At 37.6% G+C, this 23,564-nt stretch overlaps 2 protein-coding genes across 21 annotated transcripts in view; one reads left to right on the top strand and one right to left on the bottom strand.

The window, feature by feature from the left end:
* CEP57L1 (centrosomal protein 57 like 1) overlaps positions 1 to 20,065 on the bottom strand; it is a 57,431-nt gene extending 37,366 nt beyond the window's left edge. For 6 of the 20 annotated variants that reach the window (XR_014806874.1, XM_084962444.1, XM_013992742.3 and 3 more), the window contains exon 1: positions 19,730 to 20,065. Coding sequence is in view for 8 of the 20 variants with exons in the window: in XM_013992742.3 (XP_013848196.2) it covers positions 19,730 to 19,852 (123 nt within the window). In the remaining 12 variants the exon portion in view is untranslated. The remainder of the gene's footprint in view (positions 1 to 19,729) is intronic. The other 14 variants (XR_014806875.1, XM_013992743.3, XM_084962419.1 and 11 more) reach the window with 4 other exon arrangements.
* Positions 20,066 to 20,517: 452 nt separating this feature from the next.
* Positions 20,518 to 23,564, top strand: part of SESN1 (sestrin 1) — a 113,911-nt gene continuing 110,864 nt past the window's right edge. Inside the window, exons 1-2 of the mRNA XM_021090862.2 lie at positions 20,518 to 21,301; positions 21,508 to 21,843. Coding sequence (XP_020946521.1) covers positions 21,565 to 21,843 — 279 coding nt within the window. The 5' untranslated portion in view covers positions 20,518 to 21,301; positions 21,508 to 21,564. The remainder of the gene's footprint in view (positions 21,302 to 21,507; positions 21,844 to 23,564) is intronic.

Genomic DNA, 23,564 nt, shown 5'->3' with positions numbered 1-23,564 from the left:
TGTTTACGTCTTCCTCGTTAATGGAAAGCCTTGAGAACAGGGATCAAGTCTCATTCATCTCTGTAACCTTAGCACTACTAAACTAAAATGACTTAAAAGCCCAAAAGCTATGTGAAGTTCCAAGATAAATCCTAGTGACAAGTCATCTCAATATGAAGTAAAAGGACAATGTCTATGCCATTCAGACAAAAGAGGGTTCTAGTCACTAACAGAAGTGTCTGAGTTATTCTTCAAAATGCAACACACCTAGGCTTGTCATAACATTGCTCTCCTTAGCATCCAGAGCTCCATATTCATAATTCAAACTCTTATTCTTATTAGCGAGCTACAGTACCTTAACCATACAAACTTTTGACCTGTCTGAAATGAACAACTATTCTAAAGGGCTGAAATCATCTATTGATGGACAGAGTTGTTGACAGAGGATCTGTAAAGAGACACCATTAAGCTCTTGCCTTTTTCAAACTGGACTTGTTGGCACAGCTGTTAAGGTCTTAACATGAGAAACAGCATATGTTTTTGAATAGCACAGAGGGCAAAAGGACAAAACCTGATTTTCCTACCTAGTTGAGGTCAAAGCTCAGTTATGATGATAAAAATAAATTTTACCTAAAGTGCATCTATGAAAATTTGTATTACCCTCTTCTTAAATTTTCCACTTCTTCATTAATTTCCAATGTGCATACTTCACTTCTAGGTGACTCTGCCAAATGCTGAAAGTGCTGCGGGCCTTCCAATATACCACTAGCAGCTAAACCACAAGAGGCACAGAGAAGACCCTATTATGATGACTAAATATGAGATATTGTTATTGCTCTTAAGAACTTCTCTTACATCCAGAGACTACACTTGTGATTGTGTCTTATGTAACTTGCTTCATTCAAGCCTGAAATGACTTTTCAGTAAAACTAATGTTAGGAATCTGTATAATTTTCAGTTCTCATTCCACTTCAATTCCAATACCGTCTGCTAAGTGCCTAACATGTGCCAGACTTTGTGATAAGAAATGGAGGTTGGGCGCCATTCCCACTGTGGCTCAGCAGAAACGAATCTGACTAGCATCCATGAGGACACAGGTTCGATCTCTGGACTCTCTCAGCGGGTTAAGGATCTGGTATTACTGTGAGCTGTGGTGTAGGTTTCAGACGTGGCTCGGATCTGGCGATGCTGTGGCTGTGGCACAGGCCAGTGGCTACAGCTCTGATTTAAACCCTAGCCTGGGAACCTCCATATGCCATGAGTGTGGCCCTAAAAAAAGAAAAAGGAAAAAAAAAAAAAAGAAAGAAAGAAAAAAAAGGAAATGGAGGTAGGAAAGAGGAAGAGGTAATAGTCTCAAGTGAAATAAATGCAATGCCTAACCAACATGGAGCTCTGAACTTGTTCTAAACTAGTTTTAATTTGGTGTCCCACCAAAAGTGGGGTTCACCTTCCATTGCTGCTTTCATTATAGTAACTAGCCAAGTTTGTCAGTTTGGCTTAGATGAGCCCTGGCTAAGACAGCTTAAGCCTATTTTAATCTGACCAACTTTCATTCCTGAACTAAAAACTTCCTATTGGCTGCAAACTACAGTTCACTGAAGGACAGACAAGGGTTGTATTATGGCAAAACCAAACAGAAAACCCAAAGGCATCTGCAATGATAAGTTCAATCATTGATAATATTATTCTTATGTACATGAATACTGCTAACAACTTCTCATACTTACATTATATATAAATCCATGGTACATTACAGTACTAGCTGAGAGACTAGAGAATTTGGAAAGAGGATTGACCAAAAAAAAAAGTATATATATATTTTTTATATATATATAAAATACTGTTTTTTCCCTAAGGACTCAACCCAAAAACTACTTGAACTGATTAATAAATTCAGCAAAGTAGGAGGATATAAGATTAACACTCAGAAGTCAGTTGCATTTCTGTATACCAGCAATGAAATATTAGAAAAGGAATACAAAAATACGATACCTTTTAAAATTGCACCTCACAAAATCAAATACCTCGGAATACACCTGACCAAAGAGGTAAAGGACCTATATGCCGAGAACGATAAAACTTTAATCAAAGAAATCAAAGAAGATGTAAAGAAATGGAAAGATACTCCATGTTCCTGGATTGGAAAAATCAATATTGTAAAAATGGCCATACTACCCAAAGCAATCTACAGATTCAATGCAATCCCTATCAAATTACCCAAGACAGTTTTCACAGAACTAGAACAAACAATCCAAACATTTATATGGAACCACAAAAGACCCAGAATCGCCAAAGCAATCCTGAGAAACAAAAACCAAGCAGGAGGCATAACTCTCCCAGACTTCAAGAAATACTACAAAGCCACAGTCATCAAAACAGTGTGGTACTGGTATCAAAACAGACAGACAGACCAATGGAACAGAATAGAGAACCCAGAAATAAACCCAGTCACCTATGGTCAATTAATCTTTGACAAGGGAGGCAAGAACATAAAATGGGAAAAGGAAAGTCTATTCAGCAAGCATTGCTGGGAAACCTGGACAGCTGCATGCAAAGCAATGAAACTAGAACACACCCTCACACCATGCACAAAAATAAACTCCAAATGGCTGAAAGACTTAAATACACGACAGGACACCATCAAACTCCTAGAAGAAAACATAGGCAAAACACTCTCTGACATCAACATCATGAATATTTTCTCAGGTCAGTCTCCCAAAGCAATAGAAATTAGAGCAAAAATAAACCCATGGGACCTCATCAAACTGAAAAGCTTTTGCACAGCAAAACCCAAAAGAAAACAAAAAGACAACTTTCAGAATGGGAGAAAATAGTTTCAAATGATGCAAGGACAAGGGCTTAATCTCTAGAATATATAAACAACTTAATACAACCCAACAGCAAAAAAGCCAATCAATCAATGGAAAAATGGGCAAAAGACCTGAATAGACATTTCTCCAAAGAAGATATACAGATGGCCAACAAACACATGAAAAAATGCTCAACATCGCTGATTATAAGAGAAATGCAAATCAAAACTACCATGAGATACCACCTCACACCAGTCAGAATGGCCATCATTAATAAATCCACAAATCACAAGTGCTGGAGGGGATGTGGAGAAAAGGGAACCCTCCTGCACTGCTGGTGGGAATGTCAACTGGTACAGCCACTATGGAGAACAGTTTGGAGATACCTTAGAAATCTATACATAGAACTTCCATATGACCCTGCAATCCCACTCTTGGGCATCTATCCGGACAAAGCTCTACTTAAAAGAGACACTTGCACCCGCATGTTCATTGCAGCACTATTCACAATAGCCAGGACATGGAAACAACATAAATGTCCATCAACAGATGATTGGATTAGGAAGATGTGGTATATATACACAATGGGCTACTACTCAGCCATAAAAAAGAATGACATAATGCCATTTGCAGCAACATGGATGGAACTAGAGAATCTCATACTGAGTGAAATGAGCCAGAAAGACAAAGGCAAATACCATATGATATCACTTATAACTGGAATCTAATATCCAGCACAAATGAACATCTCCTCAGAAAAGAAAATCATGGACTTGGAGAAGAGACTTGTGGCTGCCTGATGGGAGGGGGAGGGAGTGGGAGGGATCGGGAGCTTGAGCTTATCAGACACAATTTAGAATAGATTTACAAGGAGATCCTGCTGAATAGCATTGAGGACTTTGTCTAGATACTCATGTTGCAACAGAACAAAGGGTGGGGGAAAAAATGTAATTGTAATGTATACCTGTAAGGATAACTTGATCCCCTTGCTGTACAGTGGGAAAAAAAATATATACTGTTTTTTTCCTGATTACAAAAGTAATACATGCTCATTCTACAAAATTTGGAAATTACAGAAGAAAATAACAATCACTATGAATTCTAGCAGTCTAAGATTAAAATATTAATATTTTTAGAATCTATTACATCAGCCTTTTATTATTTTAAGCAAAGTAAGGATTGTATCATTCAATGTTTGCATAAATTGCCTTTCTACTTAATAATACATGATAAATATTTTTGTATCATTAAATATTCTTTTAAAGTATAATTCTTAGTGGGAGCAAATAAAATTTATGTAAATTACCAATTTTTTTTTATTAGGATGCAGTCCAGAAACAGTATTAAGTTAAAGAGAGGGTTTTTTTTGTCTGGTCTTTTTAGGGCCGCACTCATGATATACAGAGGTTCCCCGGCTAGGGGTCCATTTGGAGCTATTGCTGCCAGCCTAGGCCACAGCCACAGCAATGCAAGATCCGAGCCAAATCTGCGACCTACACCACAGCTCATGGCAATGCTGGATCCTTAACCCACTGAGCGAGGCCAGGGATCAAACCCGCAACCTCATGGTTCCTAGTCAGATTCATTTCAGCTGCACCATGACGAGAAATCCAAGTTAAAGAGAGTTTTGATGCTTCTGATACATACCGTCAAACTATCTGGAGCTGTTTTAAATTGAGACATTACTGGAGCTTTGCTCAGACTGAGACAAAGTCCTGAAGTTCACAATTCTCACCATGTCTTGAGACTATTTCTCCAATCTATAATATTCTATCTTAGACAAATAAAATTTCCCTTGGTTAACTTATTAAAACTTTCTAATAATCAGACCTAGAAAAAAATAGAAACTATACATATGTACATTAACAGGATAACATATATATCAATTTGCCTACTACATTGTTAATAAAAGTATTTCTAAAATGCTTAAAAAGGAAGAAAATAAGATTCTAGGAAATACTGGAGTTCCTATCGTGGCTCAGTGGTTAACGAATCCGACTAGGAACCATGAGGTTGTGGGTTCGATCCCTGGCCTTACTCAGTGGGTTAAGGATCTGGTGTTGCCGTGAACTGTGGTGTAGGTTGCAGACACAGCTCGGATCCCACGTTGCTGTGGCTCTGGCGTAGGCCGGTGGCTACAGTTCTGATTAGACCCCAGCCTGGGAACCTCCATATGCCTCGGCAGCGGCCCAAGAAATGGCAAAAAGACAAAAAAAAAAAAAAAAAAAAAAAAAAAAAGATTCTAGGAAATACCTAAAACAAATTTCCTTTTTTTTTTTTTTAACTAAAGTTCATACAAATACAGATAAATCAAAACTGTGAAACTCAACTCTGCAAAATGCATGTAGTCTTATATAGTATATTCTTCATATCTGCACTAAAGGGCAAAATCTAAAAATTATCAAATACTTGAAAAGTATCATAATTTACAAAGGCTTTGCACATCAAATTTTGTCCTAACAAGCTTAAAAAGTGGCATCACTTTTATTTACAGTCATTTTATAACATGAGGAAACAGGCACAGAGATTAAGTGACTTGTCTAAGGTCAAATGTCAAATAAATAGAAAAAACAGAATTTGAATCAGGTCTCCAGACTCAAAATATGGTACCCTTTCTGTTTCTGCACTCCTTTCCATAAATCATAAATGACCCAATTTTTTCCTTCAGATTAAAAAAATATTAACAAATTTATTTTCCTAATGTTATTTATTTGAGCCAATACTGAAATAAGTTTGCATTCCCAGAGTTCATAAACTGATAGCGAGTGGGCCAGCTAATACAAGTGCAGAGGCAGACAGATGCCAACTGAAAGGTTAACATTTTTCCCTTGTATAAACCCATACACAGAGAAATATGTTTCGTGAGTATAATTTAATCACTAAATTTTCAAAAAAAAAAAATTGAACTACCAGAATTATTTTCCCCTTTCAAATACACTACTGTGAGGATATCAATTGAAAACAACATAAAATATTTTTTAAAAAAATTCTATTCTCTCCTTTAAAAACTCAAAAATAAATATCTCCTTCCATTTCTCCTTCCTATCCACTAAGCCCCCAACTGTCTCTAATACTGAAATAATAAAAAATTAACAATAGATGGTTTTTGAAATTGATAATTTTTAACTTTTACAAAGCCATCAACTGTCATTAATTTAGCATTATATTTACCATATTTGTTAATTATAGTTTGTGTGATCTAATTAAGCTGCTTTAAGAAACAATTTTAGCAAAGTCTGCACATATCTATATTCCTCTATAGGCCTTTAAGAGCAGACGCCATATCTTATTCATTATTCTGCTATCCACTGGCTTTATTATATGATAGTCATTCAATAAGCATTTGTTGGACTTAATCCAATCAAAGTAGAAATAAATAAAACAACACATTTAAGTCTAATAGTTAACTAACATTTATTATAACAATGTATACATTTTACTTACTTGGAATCAAGATTCAACTTTAAATTATATTTGGCAACATTTTTTTTCTTTCACTGTGGTACACAAAGGAATACTGTGCCTTACAATCTTTGGCATCTTAGGTTCAATGAATAAAGTCTTCATAAAAACATATACTGAGAACATTTTTCTCATGCTACTAAATGAATAAATGCAAAATGCTAATCATGGATCTCTACAGCTACACAAAGGTGTGAGGGGCTGGCTATTCCCTATAGACGGTTCCCCTGCTCCATCAAATCTGTTAGGTCTTCAATATCCAGAACTTCATCTTATTCATCTTTGTGTTTCTAGCATATGTTCCCTAAAGGCTCAATAAAGATGAGCTAAATGAATAAAAACATTGGCCTAGGGGAAGGGAATGACTGAAGATGAGTCATGCTGTAAAGGAAGAAAAGAAATTATAAAGATAATGTGACTTAATAAAAATAAATATTTATTATTCTACTATTTAAAGATTATAGATCTACATCTCATGTATGGCTCATACAGTATTTACCATGATGTGTCCTATGGGATACTAATTTTATAGGATATTAACTGTAGTCACTCCCTAAATTTAATAGATTTCCAGCCAAATAAATTTGGGAAAATTGGTTAAACAACATTTACCAACTTTTTCACCTGCACTATCATTGTGAATTTCCAAAAGAAGGATAGAGCATGCATTTCCCAAACTTATTTGCAACAGAAACCATTTTGATGAATCCTCCTGAGAAATTAACCTTCCACAGAACAGACTTCAGGTAATTTCTATACGGAGAATTTTCAAAGCAGCTCTACACAGAAGACAGCTATCAAAATACTATGAGATAAGTAACTGATAAATAACAACTAATAACTGAAATAAAGAGAAAATTGTCTAAAGTATCCTTATGGCATACATAGAAAATCATATTTCCAGTGGAGAAGAGTAAAGGAAGAAAAAGGAGACAGTCCTATTAAAAGGGATTAAAGATTTTATTGTTCATGTATTTAAGTTCATTTCATTTTAGTACATAACCACTCTGGTATATGTGACTAAATGGTATCTTCAAAAGTACCTCACAGAATCATGATAGAACCAAATTATTCAGTAGATACTATAACATTTTCTCATTAACTAACCCATGAAATAAGGAGGGTTCAGAAAAGAGACAGCAAAAGTGAGCAACAGAATTCAAATGACTGGTATAAAATTATTCTGGAGCAAGAAAGAGAATTTGTGTCTTATACGTTCTTTTCTTTTTTCTTTTCTTTTCTTTCTTTTCTTTTTTTTTTTCTTTTCTTTTCTTTTTTTTTTTTTTGCCGCACCCATGGAATGTGGAAGTTCCTGGGCCAGGGATCAAATCTGAGCCACAACCCAAGCTGCTGCAGTGATGATGCTGGATCCTTAACCAGTGTACCACAAGAGAACTCCTCTTATATGCTTTAAATGAATAAAGTCTGAAAAAAGAACATATAACAACAGATACCTCACAGCCATCATCTATCTTTTTGAACAGAAGAATATAAGGAAATACAATTAGGTTCAAACAAAAGGAGAAGTAAGCAACATTAAATACTGTTAAGTCCTGGTGTCAGAGACTCCTCCTAAGCACCAAGCACTACTACTTACTTATGGGGCATTACATTTGGATTTGATGATATGGTGGTAATAATACTGAGTTCTAACTAGTTCTGTGACCTCATCCTAATTAGTAGCTTAACTTCACTGTAACTTTCTATATAAAATAAAAGCGCTGACTTAAGTAATCTTGAAGTTTTCATCCATTTCTGAAATTCTAATGAGAGGCAAATTTTAATTTTAATTTTACTGAAGATTTTGTTATAAAACTTGAGTTCTAAACTTCAGTTAACAAAGTTTTGTCTTTACAGTGAATGCACGTATAAATATTTTGATGATCTTAACTGGATAATCATTCAGTGAAAACTTAAAAAAATTAAAGATTACATATTTTTAATTATTTCAACAGGTGTTAATGTACAACACCCTTGTTCTTGAAAGAAATATTTTCAAGTGAGTTATATAATTACATTCAACAAAAGACAGTAAAATAAAATGTGAAAAGTAGTTCTGGACAAAATTTGAATTAGTATAGAACAGAAAAGTGTTCCACTAACCTCAATAGAGAAAAACTGGATAATATAAAAAATTTAAGTATATATATACATATCCAAGTGCAAATGCAATTAAGAAAAACAACCGTGCCAAAAGACAACACTTAAGCTATAGTGGTGAATCACAGCTGGGTGGTTTTTTTTTGGCCACGCCCATGGTATGGAGAAGTTCCCAGGCCAGAGGTTGAACCTGTGCCATAGCAGTGACCTGATCCACAGCAGTGACAATGTCAGATCCTTAACCACTAGGCCACCAGGGAATTCCGGATGACAGAGAATTATTTTTATGGTGTTTTTTTTTAAAATGTTTAAAATGATTTTAAAAGTCAGATTTAAGTGTATAAGTCTAATGTATTAGATTTACAAAAATTGCTTAATTACCTAGGCAGATATTGTTTATTAGAATTGAAGATGTGCCTTGACAGTTGTTAAAGTATTTTAGGAGCTCTCCTGTGGCTCGTTGGGTTAAGGATCCAGTGTTGTCACTGTTGCAGCTCACATTGCTACTGTGGCACTGGTTTGATCCCTGGCCTGGAAACTTTCAGGTGCCACGGCATGGCCTAAATAAATAAATAAATAAATGAAACAAAATTGTTATTTGTAGATAGTATAATTATCTACAAAGAAAATTCAAAATAATCTGGACAATCTACCTAGAAAATGTAATTTTGAAACATCCACATAACAGAGTCAGATACCATAAGAAATACAGGGATAATAACAAATGAAAATTTGTAAGTAATTAAATTTATTATAGAGTTTTAATAATTAAAGCAGTGGCATAAGGAAAGATAAAGAGATTGATGAACAAAGAGTCCAGAGACTGACTCTGGTATACATAGGAATTTGGTATAAGGAAAAGAGGGCATTTTCTTGGGGAAAGGACTAACTATTCACAATTTGTGCTGAGATAACAAACTATCTATACCGTTAAAAATAAACGTATTTCCACTCCATGCCAAACACAAAAACAAATTCTAGCTGGCCTGAATACCTACGTGTAAACAATAAATCTTTGTTTTAGAGAAAATATAGAATAGGTTTCAGACTTTGGGTAAGAAAGATTTTGTAATAAACAAGACAATTTACAAAGAGGAAAAGGAAAAGGTATTAAAAAACTATACTAAATTAAAAACTTCTATACAACAAGACACCATTGACAAATTTTTTTTAAAAAAGCAACATATGGAAAAGATAAAAGATTAACATCTGAATTATAGATATAATTCCTATTTTATAAGTCATTAAGAAGAAAACTAACAAGAACTCCTGTCGTGGTGTAACAAGATCCATGATGTCTCTGTAGCAGCAGGAACTAGGGTTTGATCCCTGGCCCAACAAGGACCTGGCATTGCCACAGCTGTGGCATAGGTTGCAACTCCAGCTTGGATTCAATCCCTAGCCTAGAAACTCCATACCCCTCAGGACAGCCAAAAAAGAAAAAAGAAAAAAGAAAAAACCAATCAGCTCAATTAACAAAGGGACAAAAGATATTATAATCTAAAAAATAGTGAATGTCTGTATGTGTATACCAGAATCTGTTGTACAGCAGAAATTATCACAACATTGTAAATTAATTATACTTTAGGAGTTCCTACTGTGGCACAGCAGGTTAAGGATCCAGCATTGTCTCTGTAGGGGCTTAGGTTATTGCTGAGGCCCAAGTTTGATCACTGGCCCAGCACAGTGGGTTAAGGATTCAGTCTCTGGCTGGGGAACTTTCATATGCTGCAGGTGCAGGCAAAAAAGAAAAAAAAAAAAACCAAAAAAAACACACAAAAATTATACTTCAATAAAACTTAAAAATGAAAAAAAGGAGGATGATATTAATGGTGGTTAACAGATGAGAAAATATGAATAGTTAAAAAATAAAAAGATACTCAACTTCAAGAAACGTAATCAAGAAAACACAAGTTAGAACAACAATGAAAAATTATTTCATACCCATGAGATCGACAAAAAATTTAACAAGGATGTGGGAAAATGAAAATTTTCATTAACTTCTGGTAGAAGTATAAACTGATGTAAAATATTGGAAGACAATTTGAAAATTGTAATGCTGTATATACTCTCTAACTCAGCAGTTCCACTTCTCAGTGTTTATGAATGAACCCTAGAGAAAATGGCAAGTGTTCATTTGGAGATATGTGATGTTCACTGTAGCCTTGCTTGCAATTGAAAAACTGAAAAAATAACCTCAATATACATTAACAGGGGAATGAATAAACTATCATGTTCATACAATGAAACACCATATAGCAGCTAAAATTAAAAAACTAGATCTACATTTAGCAACATGGATAAGCTTTGAAAATATATCACTGAATGAAAAAGCAAGTTATAAAAAAATGATAAATGTCTCATGTAAAATTTTTTAAAATACAAAAACAATATATTACAGTATGAGGGCACTTCCACACACTGTGATTTTCTTCTTCCATTTATATAAAAGAAGTGAGTTAGAACGTTCTCTAACACCATACACAAAAATAAACTCAAAATGGATTAAAGACCTAAATGTTAGACCACAAACTATAAAACTCCTAGAGGAAAACACAGGCACGACACTCTTTGACGTAAATCGTAGCAATATTTTTTTGATCTGTCTCCTAAAGCAGAGGAAATAAAAGCAAAAATTAACAAATGGAACCTAATTAAATGTAAAGCTTTTGCATAGAAAAGGAAACATCAACAAAGTGAAGACAACCTCCTGAATGGGAGAAAATATTTGCGAATGATATGACCAATAAGGGGTTAATATCCAACTTATATAAACAGTCCACACAACTCAACATCAAAAACAAAAAAAAAACCACACATTAAAAAAAGGGCAGAAGTACTAAACAGGTATTTTTTTCAGAAAGGAAATGTAGATGACCAACAGGCATATAAGAAGATGTTCAATGTTGCTAACCATCAGGGAAATGCAAATCAAAATCACAATGACATATCACCTCATACCTGTAAGAATGACTAGCATCAAAAAGAATACAAATAATAAGTGTTGGTGAGAACACAGAGAAAATAGAATCCCTCATACACTGTTGGTGGGAATGTAAATTGGTACAACCACCATGGAAAACAGCATGGATGTATCTCAAAACACTAAAAACGGAACTACCATATGACCCAGCAATTCCACTCCTGTGTATGTATCCAGAAAAAACCAAAACAAAACAAAACATACTAATTTGTAAAAATACATGCACTCCAATATTCATAGCAGCATTACTTACAATTACCAAGATATGGAAGCAATATAAGTGTCTATCAACAGATGAACTGATAAAGATGAATTGAGTTGAACGTTCCAACTCAATTCTTTTATAAAAATGGAATGCTACTCTGCCATTAAAAGGAATAACATTTCGCCTTTGCAGCAACATTGATAGACTTGGAGGGTATTATGCTAAGTGAAATAAGTCAGAAAAACAAATACTGTATCATATCACTTACATGTGGAATCTAAAAAATGCAACAAACCAATGAATATAGAAAAAAAAGACATATGTAGAAAACAAACCAGTGGTTACCAGTGGGGAAAGAGAATGGGTGGGGGGGAGGGATTAAGAGGTAGAAACTATTATGTATAAAATAATCTACATGGATATACTGTACATCAGGGGAAATATAATCAATATTTTATAATAGTTATAAATGGAGTATAACCTTTCAAAATTATGAATCACTATACTGTACACCTCTAACTTATATAATATTTCCAGTAAGAAATAAAGTTGAGATTCAAAGGCAAGATACCATGACCCAGAGTTCCCGTCGTGGCTCAGTGGTTAACGAATCTGACTAGGAGCCATGAGGTGGGTTGGATCCCTGGCCTTGCTCAGTGGGTTGAGGATCTGGCATTACCGTGAGCTGTGGTGTGGGTTACAGACGTGGCTCGGATCCTGAGTTGCTGTGGCTGTGGTGTAGGCCGGTGGCTACAGCTCCAATTAGAACCCTAGCCTGGGAATCTCCATGTGCCATGGGAGTGGCCCTGGAAGTGGCAAAAATACAAAAAAAAAAAAAAAAAGATGCCATGACTCCAAGGTCCATGCTCTTCTTACTATTTGAATGTATAGCAACATCTCACAACAGTTAGGGTCTCAGGTACAGAAAGTGTTCATAAGCAGTATGGGGTACTGTTCACCTGAATGACTCAGAAGTTCCTCAAACAAGATGATTAACATGTCCAAACCTGGACTCAGTATCTTGTCATCCCAAGACTGGTTATCTGAGTATATTCCCTATTCTGATTCATGGAAGGAGTTACTCTTTACTATTTGGATAGCAGTCACCCCAAGTATTTTCTTTTTTTTATCTCCTATAAACAAACAGTCACTAAATCCTATTGATTCTACCTCCTAAGCATTACCCTTCTCTCACTATTCCTCACACAGACCTTTGGCTACAACCCCATCTCCATCCCTTACTGTTCAGCCAAACTTCTTCAAAGAATAGTCTATGTTCTATGCAGACAGTATGCTTAAGAGCAGCTCCTAAGAGCAGTTTCTTAAGTATGCTGCTGTATATCTTCTGCTAATCATTGAGCTTGTCCATATTAGTTTTTCAATAAATACTGAACAAATGAATGCAAATATTAGGCTTTCATTCCTCCACTCCCTTGTTAAGTACAATGAAAAAGGTCACAAATGAACTTCTGCTAAGAAGACTACATTGTCTTCTTTAATAAATAAAACTCAGATCCTCTAAGGCTGACAATGGAAGAAGAATCCCAATAAGCAGTTAAATCCACAGGCTCCAGTGGATTTATTTTTATCCTCAATATTCACTTTGCCCTTGGATTTTCCCTTGGAGATCTCATTATCACTGTCCCTCCTCACTGACCTCACTGGGAGAACGGTGCTGCTCCCCTTATAACGCTCCTGCCTAGTCATATCTATGTTTATGACTCTTTCTCTTATGTGTCTTGATACAGCAAAGTTATAATATTTGAATAATACTTTACCAAAGCTAGAAAATAATAAGAAAGAAGAAAGCATAGACACCAAAAAGAAACCAGGCATAGCTTACAAGTTAGGATTTTCACCATATGATATCACCTATATGTGGAATCTAAAATATGACATGGAGTTCCTGCTGTGGTGCAGTGGATTAAGAATCTGACTATGGGAGTTCCCATCGTGGCTCAGTGGTTAACGAATCCAACTAGGAACCATGAGGTTACAGGTTCGATCCTTGGCCTTGCTCAGTGGGTTAAGGATCTGGCGTTGCCGTGAGCTGTGGTGTAGGCTGCAGACTTGGTTCGGGTCCCACGTTGTTGTGGCTCTGGCGTAGGCTGGTGGCCTCAGCTCTGATTAGACCCCTAGCCTGGGAATTTCCATATGCCGTGGCAGCGGCCAAAAAAAAAAAAAAAAAAAAGAATCCCACTATGGCAGCTGAGGTCGCCATGGAGGCACAGGTTTGATCCCTGGCCCAGTGCAGTGCATTAAAGGATCGAGCACCACCGCAGCTGCAGCTCGGGTTGCAACCGAAGCTTGGATTCAATCCCTGGCCCAGGAACTTCATATGCTGCCAGTGCACCCATAAAAAAGAAATTTTTAAAACAAATAAAATATGACACAAATGAACTTATCTATAAAATAAAAACAGAATTACAGACATAGAGAACAGACTTGAAGTCGCTAAGGGTGGGGGTGGAGTAGGGATGGATTGGGAGTTTGGGATTAGCAGATGCGAACTATTATATATAGAACAGATAAACAACAAGGTCCTACTGTACAGCACAGGGAACTATATTTGATATCCTGTAATAACCTATAATGGAAAAGATATGAAAAAGAATATATATATATATGTGTAACTGAATAACTGCTATACAACAAACATTAACACAACATTGTAAATCAACTATATTTCAATAAAATAATTTTTTTAAATGTTAAAATTTTTCTCTCTGGGCCTTTTAGGCCCTATTCTATCATAGTTCCTGAACTACCCTAAACTGAGCACTATATAGCACCCACCACCCAGGAATCCAAGCTTACTATATCCCCTCCTTAAAGACTAAACCTAAGAAAGGAAAATCCAGAGGGATTCAGAGTTGCCCATCTCCACTTACTTAAATCCTTTTATCCAAGTTGTACTATCCTGATCTGGAACCTACATTTCTGCTATCAGATGTACAAGAGAAATGCCAACCCTTTAGGAGAGATGCTCTTATCCTCAGGGAACAGCATGGTTTTACCCTACAAGCCACTCCAAGTCAATCGATCTCAATGCAGCACAGTAATTCAATCTTAATATGGGAATATATACCAACTACATATATTTTAGGGTAACAGAGACTACCTATTGTCAAACCATCCGGTAATTTTAATTTTCTCGACATGTTGGTAGCATTCTGCATAATGATTTGTCATTACTTCTTGAAATTTTCAAATCCTTGCCTGCCCATGTCCTGGTTATTCTCTTCCTTCTCTGGTGGGTTTCAGACTACCCTGGCTCTTTTCTTATTCTGCATCCTCTCCATAGCCAACTGTATTTGTTCCCATAACTTAGTATAATACTAGCACAATGGTTAAGAGTAAGCTTTGAAACAACTCTACCTTTTTTTTAAGGTACGTAAGGGTAAAATGAAAAGCACTTAGAGTGCCTGAAACATAGTAAGCACATAGACATGGTAGGTTAAAAGCAAAATATAACAAAATATTCCAATAGGCCAATAATTTCCAAATATACACCTCTAGCTCAGAACTCACTGTTGAGCTCAAGATCAACACACTCCCAAATGAAATGTGGGGCCTAGGAAAATTTAGAAATAAGATTATCCTCTGAAGGCTAAATCATAAATCATAATGGATCAGAGCAGATATATGCAAAGTTAGCTTAAACAGAGATGGAATGGCTCTAAGACCAGAGACTAGGCTGTAATATAAATGTTTTAACATTTTTAAAAAGAGAATGTTTTCCTAAAAAACAGTTGTCAGGAATGGAAAAAGCAATTCAGAGGGGCAAAAACTGAAGGAACCTGAGCTCTACTGTAGAGGCTCTCACAGCTTAATGCTGTTAAGTGACCACAACATGTATCTAATTTCCTTTGTTCTGATTTCAAGCTCTGAAGCAACCTGGGGATTTCTCATATAATTTTCTGACAGAGAAAACCCATTAGTCAGAGAATTAGTAATGCTATCTACTTAGCAAACATCTCAAAGTATGTCAATAAATTGGCATCCTGATAAACTCATCAGTCGTGTGTGTGTGTGTGTGTGTGTGTGTGTGTGTGTGTGTCTATCTCACAAACTCGGGTGCACTTATCACTATCATGTTTGTAAGTGCACAAGATGTAGGAGCCCTGTTGTTTTACAGTTAATGCATCAATGACTTCCACAGTGAAAGCCTCTTATTGGAGACCAGCCAGTCAGTTTTTTCCTTGACTAGAGCACTATTCATTTAAAGCAAGAACTCCTGTACATATATCCTATACTCTACATAAATATACTCAACTATCCTATAACAGGATAAGATATGCAGGAACATGGTAAAAAAAAATATTGACAAATCCCATTCATGAGGGTGAGCACTAAAAATCACTACCAATAAAAGTTTTGCTTTCTTTTAAGACTAATTTTCTAAAATATTTTCATTATAAAATACTTCCTTTTTCCATCAATTATCTTGTGTTTTTGTAAACAATAGGTAAGTATGCAATACCTTTGAAAACTAACATATTTTTGTTCCATTCATTCATTCATTCATCAAATATTTATTAACTTCATTCTAAATGTCAGGCACTGTACTCAGATGATGGAGCAAAAACTGGGCAGCTGCTGCTCCTGTGCTTAAGCTTTAGAAGCAGACACATTTTAATCAAATTGTCTCACAGACAACTATAGAAGTATGTTTGTAACTTACTAACAAGTAAAGGTATATGGTACAATGAGAAGATGTAACAGGGGCATTTAATCAGATCAGGCAAACTTCTCTGAGAAAGCGATATTTCAGCTAAGCTTTATAGGAACAGGAGTCAAAGGCTAGGCTAGAACAGTCTGGACCAAAAAATAGTACTAGAGGTGCTTCAACCATATTCTCTGTCTCCAATTCTCCTCCCATTCTCTTTTAAATAAAACACCTTTCTGGATTCTTCACTGGACTGAAACTGCTCTCAAAATCCTCAGTGACCTCCCCATTACCATATGCAGTGATCAGTTATCCTTATCTCACTTGACCTAGAGCAGCATTTAACCTAACTTAGCACTCCTTTCTCCTCCACTTTCTCTTGGCTTACTCAAGGTTTTTCTCCGTTCACTGGCCATTCCTGCAGAGTCACAATTGCAGATTAACTCCAAATCAACCCAAACTCCATGGAGTACCTCTGTCTCTCATACCAACTCTTCTGTCTTTATCTACTATCAAAACACTACTATGAAATCAAAAATTATATCTATAGCTAGATCATTCCCCTCAGCTCTGAATTCATTTATCAAACTGTCTACTTCACACCTCTACTGGAATGTCTCAGAGGCATCTCAAACTTAACATGGCCAAACTAAACTCCTAATTTACTCCCACATCCCCATACACAAATCTGGAGACTTTGCCATGACATTAAATGAAAATTCCTTCCTTCCAGTTGCTCAAGCTAACTTGGAATCATCTTTGACTCCTTTACACTCACACCTGATATCCAATCTACCAGCAAATCTGCTGGCTATATTTTCATAATATATCCAGACCCTGACCTCTTCCATTGTTATCCCCCCAGCCCAGTACCTCATCATCTCTCACCTGAACTTTATTTTAGCTTCCTACTTAGCATCTCTGCTTCTACCCTTGCTTCTCCATGGTCTATGATCAGCACAATTAAAGAAGTAATCAATTTAAACAGTCAGAACATGCAACCCATCTGCTCAAAACCCCCTCCAGTGGCTTCCTATCTCCATCGAAAAAGTCAAAGTTTGGGAGTTTCCGTTGCAGCTCAGCAGGTTATGAACCTGACAAGTATCCTTGAGGAGGTGGGTTCCATCCCTGGCCTTACTCAGTGGGTTAAGGATCTGGTGTTGCTGCGAGCTGTGGCGTGGGTTGCAGATGAGGCCTAGATCCCCTGTAGCTGGGGCTGTGGCGCAGGTCAGCAGCTGCAGCTCCCATTTATCCCTTAGCCTGAGAACTTCCATATGCCCCAAGTTCGGCCCTAAAAAGCAAAAGAAAAAAAGAAAAAAAAAATTGTTCCTTCAATCACCTACAGGACCTCCTTCCTCTGTGATCTCATGTTATTCTCATCTCCTGCCACACTGCTATTTGTTAAATGTGGGCACCCAGAGGCTTTTGCACTGGCTGTTCTCTTCACAGACATGTTTCTCCTCCAGGCACCTGCACATTTACTCTTTCCCCTCCTTCAGATCCCTCATATGTTCCCTTCTTGATTAGGCCTTCTCTGACCTTATTTAAAAGAGAATCTTGCCCCTAAAACTTGCCACTCCACATTCCCTTTCCCCGCTGGTTCTTATTTTTCTCTGCAGCATTTGTCTTCACTTACTATATATGCCACATATTTATTGTCTATCTCTCCTTAGCACAATGGAAGACCTATGAGAGTAAAAACTTTCATACATTGTGCTCAATAGTATATCCTCAATGTCCCCTTATACAGTAGGTATTTGATAAGATATTTGTTCAGTGAACAAATGGATAAAAAGGAATATAAGAGCCAGTAACTGAAGAAAGGTCTCCACAGATAGGTGGACAGTGGTGTACTAAGTGAGGCTGGAGAGGTGGAAGGGACCAGATGACATAAGATGACATTTGTAAAGAAATTTTGCCTTTAAAAGTAGGACACACACTGAATGGTTTTAAGTGAAAATGTGAATCTGAATGGATTTGCATTTTGAAAAGATGATTCTGGCTGCTGTGTGGAGAACTAATGGAGAAAGGCCAGAGTGAATAATCACTATTTCACCATTCCTGGCAAGAGTTTATGGCAGTTTAGAAAAGACTGTGCTTATGTAGATGGAGGCAAAGGATGGATTTGAGGGATATTTGGGAGACAAAATTGAGAGTACTTAAAAATAATTTGGCTACAGAGGTATGAAGGACATTAGGAAATCAAGGATAATGCATAGGTTTCAAATTTTCACAAGTGCATGGCAGTGCCCTAAGTGAAATAGGGAACACTGGGAAATAATCAGATTCATAAAAGATACTGTTCATTTGGTTTTAGGCATGTTAAGTCTGAGGTGCTTTTGAGATATCCAAGAAGAAACACCATAGAGATGGGCATAAGAAAGCTAAAAGGTGAAGCTGGATGAAATTATACATTTAAGTCATAGGTGGTGGTGAAACAAAGCTAAAAGGTGAAGTTGGATGAAATTATACATTTAAGTCATAGGTGGTGGTGAAACCATGGCTATGAATGAGATCATACTCAATCACAAAGTAAAAAGGAGACCCACACTTAAGAAACTACCCTATCCTTTGTGGGTTGGACAAAGGAAGATGAGCCTCCCCCCACCCCAAAAGACACAAGAAGGAGTGGCTTTGTTTTCTGAAATCATACTCATAAGAAGGAAGTTCTCATTTTTTAAAATTCTGATTTAAACAAGCAACATTAGAATGTTCTAGGCTTTCCAAATTAAACCAATTCATCAGAACTCTGTTCAAGGATAGGTCACTTTCAGAAACTATCTGGAAAATTCATAGTACGTTTCTCTTTTCTGCTCTTTACTCTTTTCTCTTTGCTGTATTGTACATCAAAACACAAAAAGCTATTCCTCCTGAAATGTATATGATTTTGGCTTATTGCAGTTTCCTGAAATTACTATCTCCCTCACTCTTGGCCTCACCATATGCTGTTCTTTTGACCCTCTTTCCCTGAGATGAAGATTTCCCTGACTTTCCAAGACCGGCCTAAGTGATCTTTCTAGCCATCCTAATAATATCATATAGTACTGTATGTTTAATGTGTGTACTGTACTTTATATATGTATTGTATAATGTTTAACCATTAGTTTAACTAGATGGGAACTGTGTGTTTTCCACTTGTCCAGTACTTGGTTTTTAGAAACTAAGTTTTAGAAACGCATGTATTGTGCAACATGAAAAATTAAAACTAATTTGTTATCAGTCCAGTGATAGCCCTTCAAACCTCAACTTTTCTCAAGAAGAATGACTTCAAACAGCAATATGCAAACAAATTATTTAATCTTTTAAAATTACTAAATTTTAGAGATTTTTATAAGTCTTTTTTCCATATGGTATTCTTAAAGCCTGCAAATATTCATATCTAGGAACACGAGGGATTCTTTTCCCTTCAGTTTTGTACAAAAAGGATTTGACAACTCTCTTTCAAAGTGTGGCACAGGATTTCTTCTGCGCAAATAAAGCCTCAAACAATCCTATGCAATGGCAAACAAAGGTGCACTTACACAGGGATACTGAGTCCATCCCGCGTGAGCCCACCTGACAGAGCAGAAGCAGAGGTAGCACCGCGGAGCACTAGTTTCCACAGCATCCCTCTTGCCTGACCTTATGCAGCTCTTTCCGACCATCCATGTCCTCTCAACGCGCCCGCGGTCTTGGGCACTCGGACTAGTTCTTCCCACGTAGATTACTGATAGTCCCTGGACTAAGGAGTACAGCTCTAAGGAGACGGCTTCCTTTCTAAAATCCCACAGGAAATGGAGGAAGGAAAAATACTGTCAAAGGAAAAGTGTCAGCCAAGCCCACAGTGCTCACCAAGCCAAATCTCTCAGTCAAATCTCCGGCAGCGCTAGCCGTTGGCTCGCAGGGAGCCACAGGCAACGTCGCAGTGGCTCCCGGGAGCTGTAGTTTCTGTCTCAAACAGAACGCGCCTACAGCACCAGAACTACACTTCCCAGAAGTCAATGCGAGGACGCCCTGCCTTCTTAAATCTGGTGTTTGGCGCAATAAAGAGACAGTTTCTATTTTTTCCTCTGATTTTAAATTTTGATTCGAGTTCTTCCAGGAGTTTATCTGTGCCCTCCTTATTTGCGGTTCTTGTCTCGTGTGTGATAATTTCGGCGTATTTCAACTTTTCGTTACCCCCGTTCAGCCCAAAGAAGCCGAACGTCAAGGCAAAAAAAAACCAAAAAAACCAAAAAACAAAAAAAAAAAAACGCCCCCCGAGCAGATTCGGTGCCTCTTAAGGCGCATGCGCCCGGCCCACCGTTACGCATGCGTAGCAGCCGTCAGCGGTTGGCGGCCGCTCGCGGGCTCGGGGTCCGGAGGTAGCTTGTTGGAGGGCGGGGCTTTTTCCGATGGCTTTGCCTCAGCGGGTCGCGTCTGCTTGGGCGGGGAAGAGGGCGCAGGGGCAGGGGCAGGGGCGGCTCCTGGCTTGTGCCGGGCGGAGAAAGGGGAGGGGCTGGGGGTGAGGACCCCGTCTCCCCTCCCCGCTCCCGCCCTCTGGGCCGAGCCCCATCGATGGGGCTGGGCGAAGGGGCGGGTTCTGCGCCTGGGGCCCTGCCGCTCCGCCAGCTTCGCGGCCCAGCCCCGCGATCGGGGATTGCTGGGCTGCCCTGTGCCGGTTTGGGTTGGCCGGCAGTGGGCGAGGATACCGGGATTGGAAGAGAAGCAGCGTCAGCCCGTGGATTCTGAATCCGCAGAGCCAGAGACGCGTTCCTCCAACGCCACCACCGAGACAGAGGCTGCACGAGACTGCAGCCCCTGGGGAGCGCCAGGGTCTCTAGCCGCGGCGTCCAGCGAGCCAGGGTTCGGCGAGCCTTTCCAGCCAGCGCCCGGCCGGGCGGGAGGAGCTGCGGAGGGCGGGGACTGGTGCCGGAGGAGGGGCGGGGTGGGAACGCTCCCGAGAACACCGTGGCTGCACGGACAAAAAACACCGAGTGGCTGCAGAGCGTTCAACTGTATCCAGCCTTTTGGGGCAGAGCACGGATTTGACAGCTCCACGGCTTGAGGATATCCGCTGACCCCGAGAGACGGAGAGGAACACTTCCCCGACACTGTCCAGCAAAGCCAGCTCTGTAAGGTTTCAACTTTCCAACTTTTTTTTTTTTTTTTTTTTTTTTTTGTCTGACTAGAAGACTGCTACTCCGGGTAGAAGGAGAGGGCGAGCTCTGTCTGGTAGATCGAAGACATTTCTGGTACCAATGTCACCCAGGCTTATGTTTTCGTGACGATTCGATTTTTCTGATTTATTTCTTACATTTCTCGTTTTAAAAATACGAAGTGCTGTGGTGGACATGCTGAAAGATTGAAGAGGGCAGGAAAAAAAACTCCAGTTGTCATGGCTGAAGGAGAGAATGAAGTGAGATGGGATGGACTGTGCAGTAGAGATTCAACTACTAGAGAGACCGCACTGGAAAACATTAGGCAAATCATCGTGAGAAAAACCGAGTGTCTTCGTTTGGTGAAAGAGACACCTTATCGTCCATCAGAAGGCCTTTCAAATGCCATTTCTTTGGATGGGTTGAATAAGCTTCTTGCTCATCTGCTTATGCTTTCTAAGAGGTGTCCCTTTAAAGATGTAAGAGAGAAAAGTGAGTTTATTCTGAAGAGCGTCCAGGTAAGGAAGCGCATTTTAAGTACAATTGTGTTTCTAGTACAGTGTTTTGTTTGCAGTTATTCATTTTGTATTGGCTTCAAATAGGCTGTTATAATTTGAACCACTCAGCATCTTAAATTAAGTGGTCTATAAAACATTGAATTTGGGGTTAAAATTGGACAAGATGAACTAAGGTAAAAGTAATTTTCAAGTACAGGTAAACAAGTATTGTCTTTGCAGAGAGTTTTGGCAGAAAATGCATTCCTCCTGAGAAAAACATGTGAAAGTTACAGTTAATTGCAAGTAAATACTTGCTTTTCCTTATATTCATTTTTACAGGCTGTTGGGAAGTGTAGCCAGTATGCTTTTCACATTGTTACAGACAATGTTTTGTGTGGAAAGTTTCACATTTAAAGGCCTTTAAAATGATAAAGCATATTAAATGTTTCCTAGTCAGGTTGTTCAAGATAACTGGTGAAACAATTTTCTCTTGTTCTTAAAAACAAAACAAAACCAGAATCTCTTCCCTAAATGCAACCTTTCTTTTCTCAAAGGAAGAATTAAATAATAAAAGTTATAAAAGAGCTGACATCTGCAGATTGAAAAGTTGGACCCAGGTTGAATAAATGATAGAAACGTGCTTATTGTCAATTTCTTAACTAGCTTTCTCTGTGCGTGCTTAAGTTGATTGATTCTTTTCTTTTACAGATGCATACCTATTTAAGTTGTGAGGGCAAAAGACTAAAAATGTCATAGTTTTCCTCCTGTTTTGTACATATTTGATTTATCTTGTTTTATTACATTTGTTAGAAGAATTTTTTTTTAAGGGAAAGGTTTTTAGATATTAAGAATGGTTAGTAATGCTCTTTATGTTTATCAGCCTAAATTACTCAATCCTCATGTGCTGTTCAGAGTCATAGTATGAGACGTTTTAAAAACTTATAATTCCTTTAGGTACATATGTAAGCTAAGATGAACAGTTTTTCTATTCTGGTTTGAACTCAGTTTAAAGCAGCAGAAAAATAATCATGTGCATAAAATGAAGACTCTGTTTAAGGTCGGGATATTTCTTCTCACGAATACTGTGGAAATAGTTGTTAGAATTTATATTTTGTATTTTATCCAGAGTTACCAGAGAGAAATTAATATTCCAGTATTTGAAGTGTGTCCTTTTAAGCATCAGAAGTTATTTCTTGATCTCTTAGTGTAGTGACTACAACAACCTTTTTTTTTTTTCCACACAATAGGATCATCATTATGCACATCAAGTACGAACTGTTGTACAACTGAAGGTGGAATATATAGGACTGTATGATGCATTTTGTTTGTGTGTTCAATTTAAGTAGTTCTGTGTTCCTTCCCTTACTGTCAGTATACTAAAATTCAGTCTCTTCTTGAATCTTTTATATTGCTGCTTTTTTAATATTAGAGTGGGAAACCAGAAAACTAATTTTGTTAAGAATTATTAGATTGAAAACAGAATAATTAGGCTCAGGGGGGTAGACAGTCAAAAGACTGTTACAACGGTAAGTAAGTGCGTGCTGGTGTCAGACAGACCTGGGCTCAAATTCTCCTTCTTTATTAATATACTGCATAACTCTGAATGAGTTAAGTTACTTGACCTCTTTTAGCCTGAGTTTCCACATCTATAAAATGGGAATAATGATACAGAGCTGTTGTGAGTATTAAATGAGACGTGAATTGCTTCATATATAATGGATACTCCTCTCTCCTTTCATAAA

This window comes from Sus scrofa, chromosome 1, assembly GCF_054392235.1.
Source record: "Sus scrofa isolate SSC_HxYL_T2T_F1_AM1 chromosome 1, Sscrofa_HxYL_maternal_Yorkshire_Landrace_v2.0, whole genome shotgun sequence".
Taxonomy (NCBI): domain Eukaryota; kingdom Metazoa; phylum Chordata; class Mammalia; order Artiodactyla; family Suidae; genus Sus; species Sus scrofa.
Note: the sequence above shows the minus strand (reverse complement) of the source record. Positions and strands in the feature narration are given on the sequence as shown.